We start from the raw sequence: 7,701 nt of genomic DNA, 5'->3' as shown, positions 1-7,701 counted from the left end.
TATGCAAAAATTGAGAGATAAGGTAATGTTAAAACCTTGCACGTTTGGGCTAGAGCAGGGAAGTTCTTGTGTTGCCTGTGAAATTATTCTGAAAATAAATCGGTCAAACCTTCTTCAAATTCAGCATTAAAATTTTGCTATTGGAATCTACATTTAAATAAAGCTTTTATTAACTCTTTTATGAACAAGCTTAAAATGTGTTGAGTCAAATACAAGATAAACCACATTTGTTTCCAGAAACTTTGGTGTCAGTGTTAGTTTGTTTTCTGGAAAAAGGATGTGCTAATTCAGCAATCATAAAATAAATTTTCCCTTTTTTGTGTGTTATGTAATAGAATATTGTCCCTATTTTTTTGTCTTTAGATGTAATGAATAATTTCTTCTATAAAGCACAGAAATGCTCCGCACTGCAATAGATTAGAAGTCATTCCAGTCAAAATCTGTGCTGATTTTGTATCTCCTGTTTACTACAGCTGGTGACAGTCTAAGCACCTGTGCTGTGTCCCACCACACAGAGACAACTCTAAACTAACACTTTAGACAATGATCTACAGCACCATATTACAGTTAGTTAAAAAAACCTCACTTCTTGAAGACATAAATCCACATAAAAATGTAGATCTTAGCATAGTGGGATAAAACACCATCAATATGGAAGTGTTTATTGCACTTTATTGTTTATTGCCCTTTATTCATCCTTGGCAAAATCCACATCAGAAAAACATGGCACCACTTCTTGATGCATTTCCTAGTTAACCATAGAAAGTTTCCTATACCCTCTAGATAGTATGTGAATGCAATACCATTTAAGAAATAAGAGACAGCAACAACCTAAGAGTTGGAGAGAAGCCTTTCATACAGTGAAGAACCAGAAAAAGAAAAAAAGAGTAAAAAGCTCCCTCCAAAGGTTTGCTTTTCTTTAAAATTACTTCTTGATGTGTGGATTTTTAGTAGGTGATACTACACAATCTAAAAAAATACTTCAAATAGTATATATCTACATATGTATTTTTATATGCACGCAAATAAATCTGGCAAAAATAGAACATTTAAACTTAATATTTATCCTGTCAATCATAATTGCAGGCATAGTCATGAGGAAACTGTTCTGCAGCAGGCATTCAGTCTGTTCAAATTCTCAGTGCTCTTAAATTCCATTCACTTCCAGTGGTAGAGTTTGTACTTTTAAATTATAGTTTGCTTGTTTAAGAGTGAACAGTCACCATGCCAACCCTGGTGAACAACACAAGACATGAAATAGCCTGTGGATCTGTCTCACCCTAACAGCTGGAAATCTAATTGGGGCAGAGGAAAACAAAACATGATAAAAACAACCATAGGAGTCAGGAGGGAAAACAAGAAACAAGCAGTATGAGTTTGTGGAAACAAACATAGACACCCATCCATGTAGTGTTTCTACCCAATACATTAGAGAAAAACATTTTTCAGTTACCAGCCTGCTTTATGCTTTCCCAAGCCACTGAATTCTATCTTTGATGTTCATGATAACTATTCCTAAGTGTTTGTGAACTACACCATTTAAATCCCCTCAAACATCAGTTTATTTTCCCTTGTAACATATTCCTACAGTGTGGGATTAACAGACAGAGCAGAGGCCTTCAGGCACCGAGAATGTAAATGAGCCTAATCTCAAGAAAACAAGATGTGCACTTAACCATAAATATTTTTTATAATCACATCAAACATGACATACCTGGTATTCAGTTTTATATAAATTAGTTGTTATGTCAGACCTACTTCTGAGGTTATCCAAAACCCAAACACGTAACATTATTTCTACTCTTCAGGCCTGAATAATATTTACAGACATTAATGCTATATCCAGCTCTACAATCATTCCAGACACATTATATAACTTTATTTTTTTATTTGACAAGCAGCAGTATCATGTTCGTCATTTTTTTTTACATTTTAATGTAGATACAATTATTAGGTTATCTGTCATATTACAATATTTAGGTTTTTTGTGTGATTTTTTTTTTACTTTGTCTTAAGATACATTAAAAAACATCAACTGCAAACGTGAAAGGGGAGGGGGGGAAAAAAAAGCATGGTACCCAACCAATTCTCCACATTTCAGCAATACTTCACTCATTCTTTTAGTAAAGTTTTAAGAAATGTCATAATGACATGAGCTTGAAATATCTATAGGCATTTTCATTGACGCTCATGACATGGCACTGGTGATGTTGTAAACAGCAGAAAAACAGGGGCTGCCAAGTGACCAATTATGGAGGCACAGGCCTGCCTCTTCCCACAGGAACACACCAAACAGTGACAGCAATGATCTCCTTACAATCATACCTGCAGGACAGCACATCATGCTACATAACTGTACTCGTCTGCAGAGGCCTGGCTTCGCTCTATGTACTGTTTGTCTATCAGGACTTCAATACACTTCTTAATCATGCTGATACTTGGGTTAAACCTAGCTCTTGATTGGCTAATTACCTGCAAAAGAAAGACACAGTTTTTGTGTTATTTTTTATTTTTCACAGTTATAAATGTCATCTAGATATTTGCTAAAGGCTTTAAGGCAAATTCAGTATGTTTTTCTTTTAAAGACAGGATTAAATAACTCTGGAATTGTTAATTTATAACAAATAAGAAAGTATCTCTACGTATAAGTGTCAGGACACTGAAACTGACTGGTCAGCTCACTGGTTACTTTGGCCACATGTTCCCCAGATCTCCTCATTCCTCTCACTTGCTTCATTTGTCACAGTACAAATGAAGACAAATATCCATGTTAAAAATTAATCTAATATTAACACATTTCTTCACTACTGTCACAATGGAGCTCCCCTACCACTAACCTCCTTTCCTATACAATTGGAGAAAATCAGGATGAACTTCTCTTTCCTTAGTCACTGAAGACAGACCTACAATTTAGTGAGTTCCATCTGGCTATGCTGGAATTTTTTAATACATGCAGTAAGAAGTTATTTATTGTAAAAACAAATCTATATTTGTATTGTGGAAGAAATTGCCAGTCACGCAAAACTTTAGATGTCTCTTAAAAGTTTCTCTAGACTGAAAACTTCTCTTGTAGAGAAGGGGAAGAAATTGTCTGAAGGGTTCTTGCACCAACAGAATGTGCAAATCTGTAAGTAGGAAATTTTTTCAAACAGAAGATCTTACTACTCAAGTGTCACAATATATTTTGCCTGTAGTTCTTATTTCTTCTGTAAAGAAAATTATTTAATTCCAGCTGAATTTTCAATTTTCTTTACAACTTCTCATGGCTGGCTTTGTCCCAGCTCTAGAGTTTGCTGGGTCTCTCTGTGAGCCAACAGAACTCACCAGGTGGAACTCACCCAACAAAGCAAACAAAAGCCTCAAAAGAGTGAGTTTTGTTGGGCTAACAGCCAAGGGTCTGGTATGTTCCACAGCAGCACAGTGAGGAGAAACTGGGCGCTAACAAGCTGATAGATCTGCTCGGATTTCACCAAACTTAGCCCTCCACTGAAGCTGATTGGCATCACCACATTTCATGTATTTACTTCAGACAAAGAAAGCAAAAAAGAGAATTTTGTATTGGTGTGGATTTTCTTGTTGTTGTTGGTTTTTTTAATCAAAGATAGTACAAGTAAGAAGGACAGACAGAAATACCTGATGGTCAGAATAAAAAATTTCAGGGAATGACTGTTCTGATATCTCCCCTCCACTACTCTTCCAGTCTTACTCATTTTATAGGAAAAGCTACCTCACCCTGCAGGGGACTGCAACACTGAGCTAGAACTGAAATTACCAGGGTGCATCTAACACAATTAACAATTCCACAGAGACCACATGCTGACATATACAGGTCTACCATGAGCCTGGAGTATTTTCTTGAACACCTCAACCTAAATGAAATGTGTGCTGCTGTAGTGTTAGAATCAGAGCTAACTACATTAGGGTAAGGAGTCTCTCAAGTATCTCTCTAACAGTATAATCCTGCCCTTATAGCTAAGAAAAAATACTAATGAGGTGAGAAAATATTAACTATTCATAGTAAACAGACTTCTTTGAGAAATACTCCTTCTTACTCAAGAAGTCAAACAGCACATTTTAACTGATACATTATATTTAAGAATATAAACAGCATTATAAAAATAACAATGGCACCAGGATTAGTAACAATATCACAACTATACTTTCTACCTAGTTTCTAACTGAGTAACCATGAACAATCCACCTTTCTTGCAAAGCTGAAGAGAAATCTTCTAATGTTACTATTCTGCAAGAGCAAAATGCAGCAGGGGCATGTGAGTGGCCCTTCCATTACACAAAGGAAGAAGGAACCAGAAAGGATTTGTTTCCAAAACACAGAAATTTGTGATCTATTTAACCCTTATAAACTGGTGTCAGGCAAAGTACATTTCAAGAAATTTTTCTAATAATTTGACGGTGGGCAGAAAAAAAGTCTTCTCAAAGATGAAAGGGCTTGCCTATCATTTTCTAGTTTTAATTGCAAATCCTTACACAATTTCATCATAATTGCATGGATTGTTTAAATAATGGGAAACAAAAAAAATCAAAGATTCTGAAAAATATCAGAACCTATGCTACTTCATCTTTTATATATTCAAAATCAGATTTCTCAAATTAGGCTTACTTTCAGACTATTTGTGTAAAAACACTTCCTTAGTATCCAAAATCTTTAAGAGGTCTCACACTGCATCATCTGGGCTTACAAACTCCCTGCTGCTGCTAGGTTTTATTTTTAGAAATAAAAATTAAGGAGTGGGTGTGGTAAACTGTTTCCTCCGTCACCACAAATTACTCAGTATCTCTCCACCTTTATGCTCAAAATGGTTGAATAAATCAGGAATCTCAATTCCCCCTCCCACCAGTCTTCTCTGAGCAGGGCTCAGAGATGCAAGAATGAATTAAACTGAAGAAAGAGCTTTGGAAGTTTGAGGAAAGTAAAACTGGCAACTGGTTGGAAGAAGCAAGTGTTAGGCTGGAATGAGAAATACAATTAGGCAGGCAACCAGCAGATGGAAAAGTGGGAAAAAAACTAATGAAATAGCACTTCCTTCCAAGCCAGGCTGTGACAGTTCACAGGTCATTAATCTGGAATCTAAAAAATCTAGAGAACTGTACTGCTTTGTGGAAAAGGGAGATTAAAAAGTGCATGTCTCCATATTCAGACAACTTTTAAAATTTAAACCATGAGTTATAATAAAGTAATGATTAGAGCACAGAATTGGCTAAGTGCTTCTGTGGAAATTCCATACTAGAATATCCCTATTCAGGTTTTCAACTGAACCCATAGCTCTGGCAATGATTTTTATAGGGTACAACATCTCTTGGCACAGAACCAGCTAACAGGAAAGAGCAAGAACTTAATGCTTTGGTGCTAAGACACATTTATGAGATTGAGGGATCCCAGCTTGTGCTCCAGTACTGCAGTTCAGAATAGACTCCAGGGAAATTCTCACTAATTTTGCAGAAGTACTGGTTTCCACATGGCTGAGTTTTGTAGTCTGATGTTGTACCCTACTATCCTGAAGATTTTAATGAAATCAAGCTCCAGGACTTTCTCTCACCTCCTGAATAAGAGCATTATGTCGCAGCACTTTCCGTGCCTTCATGATACGGACTATAGCAGCTTGCAGATACATTTTCCTGTCTTCATCCACAGCACTTCGGGTCTGCTCCATCTCCTGCCACACAGGAACAACAGCAATGCTCAAAACACAGTAAGACCAATAAAGAGTGCATAAAAGTATCTTGAATCTCTCTTTACTTTACTAAAAGTGGTGAACTAATAATAAAAAAATGCAGGTGTAGTTCAATTCCAGTAAAAGTATGTCCATAAATCAAGGATATCTGGTTTCATGAAAGTCAGTAAGAAGGTAGGAGAGAGGCATCTAAAACAATGTTTTTGCTAGGGAGAAAAGCAATCAGAATTGACTATAATTTATTGAGTTTGGCAACACATACCTATATTGTACAAAATCCTGTGTCTTAGGAGATACATTGAGAACATGGATTAACAACACAGGAGTTGATTTTAGTTGCCAAAGGACACAAAATCATAGGAAAACAGTTGATTGGTTCTGCTGTTCTTGCAGTAAGTTCCTTTATAAACACCAGCAACAAAAAAGTCTCACAACATAGACTAAACATCAATACCATTTGGTATTACCATTTTGTTAATCTTTTTTTTCTACTTCTTGTTCCCTATTTCACCTTCTCTTGCCTATACTTCAAGTACAAAAAAATTGTGTTCCTTAAGCTTTAAACCTACAAAATTTCTTTTGCAAATCTAATGGAGTCTGGTATCTCCTTACACCAAACTAACACAGTAAATTCCATTTTAGAAAAGTAAGGTTTCTAAGCTATTCAGGCTAGAAACACCAAAGAATACTTGCCTGTGGTGTGTCTTTCTGCATTGATGTGGTAATTTTAAACTTTGTTCGTTTACTGCTGAAGTTCATATTTAATGAAAATGTAGACTCTGTCTCTATATCTTCCTGCAATACAGAATCATTTTTTAAAATCAAGAATGGAACCAGAAAATAGTAACAATTTACTTTGAAAAGTCACAGTTAGGGTCTTACATATACAGAAAAAAAAATCAGATCTGTAGCTGGAAATACTAAAATGCTGCTTGAACCGGGTCAATTTTTAAAGCTAGTTTAACGTCATTTTTTCCCTGCAAAGAAAGTAGGATTTGCATTTATCTATGAGAGGACCTCAAAGAGGAGCTGCTGCTTTTGTAATTTTTACAAAAGTTGTCTTCCAGAATTTAAAGAAAAGCATTTAAACATTTTGATATGTTATAGCAGAAACAGCTGACAAACTGCAACTACCACAGTGCACATCTTCCAGGAGATTTCAATTTTTTTTTCCTGTCAGAATCTCCATTCTTTACCACATATATATGTAGTAATAATAATAATAATAATAATAACAACTATTATTATTGTTATTATTATTTCAGGGGTTTTTTCCTATGGTAAAAACACCTTGAAATTCAACACAGCATGACTGGGCAGATCTCTGCAGTTTCCAGGCAAGAGTCTGTACAAGCATTACCAATTTCCAGCAGAATAAAGTTACTGGGATTCTGAGACCTCGGAATCTTGCCAAACTGTCTAAAGCATAAGTATTTTAGTAAACACAGAAAATATTTATCTAAATATGCACTCAAATTAATATTAACTCTAATTTTGTATCTTGCAACAAATAGCCTTTGTTACAATATACATAAAAATCAGGATACCAGGCATAGTATAGAAAATACAACATGAAATGGGAAAGACCTTGAAAAATAATAAGCTAACAGAAAAATAGGCTAACATTAATTTATAGCATTATTCTGCTGACATGGTTGAATATAAACCAAAATAAATTGTGTATTGAGCATCAAGTCAAAAAGCATAATTCAAATGAACCAATGAAGATTTTGAGGTGAAGCTTCTCATGCTCTTTCCTCCACACCCGGTCACAAAATGAACAAACAAGCAAAAGCAAACTACAACATTTACTGCACTTTACTTTTCTGTTTGGCACAGATACAGGTAAAGAGAAGTTTGTGTATTGAATTCCACTGCTTAAACCACTAAAGCTCACTTGTTTATTTAATAAGTAAGCTGATAGACTGTCTACAGATCTGCTATCACATTGTTGGATGGAGTGCAAAGAAAACAGAAATAGTAAAGACACTTGAATACAGTAGTCTGG

General features: G+C 35.4%; 1 protein-coding gene across 4 annotated transcripts in view; it reads right to left on the bottom strand.

Annotated features, from left to right (window-relative positions):
• Positions 1-1,666: 1,666 nt before the first annotated feature.
• The window catches only part of CUL2 (cullin 2), a 41,119-nt gene continuing 35,084 nt past the window's right edge, over positions 1,667-7,701 (bottom strand). For all 4 annotated transcript variants that reach the window (XM_074557340.1, XM_074557288.1, XM_074557228.1 and 1 more), the window contains exons 19-21: positions 6,387-6,488; positions 5,559-5,675; positions 1,667-2,472 (exon numbers count right to left, since the gene is read on the bottom strand). In XM_074557340.1, the coding sequence (XP_074413441.1) occupies positions 2,341-2,472; positions 5,559-5,675; positions 6,387-6,488 (351 nt within the window). In that variant the 3' untranslated portion in view covers positions 1,667-2,340. The remainder of the gene's footprint in view (positions 2,473-5,558; positions 5,676-6,386; positions 6,489-7,701) is intronic.

The sequence above is a fragment of the Zonotrichia albicollis genome, chromosome 1, assembly GCF_047830755.1.
Source record: "Zonotrichia albicollis isolate bZonAlb1 chromosome 1, bZonAlb1.hap1, whole genome shotgun sequence".
Classification (NCBI taxonomy): Eukaryota; Metazoa; Chordata; class Aves; order Passeriformes; family Passerellidae; genus Zonotrichia; species Zonotrichia albicollis.
Note: the sequence above shows the minus strand (reverse complement) of the source record. Positions and strands in the feature narration are given on the sequence as shown.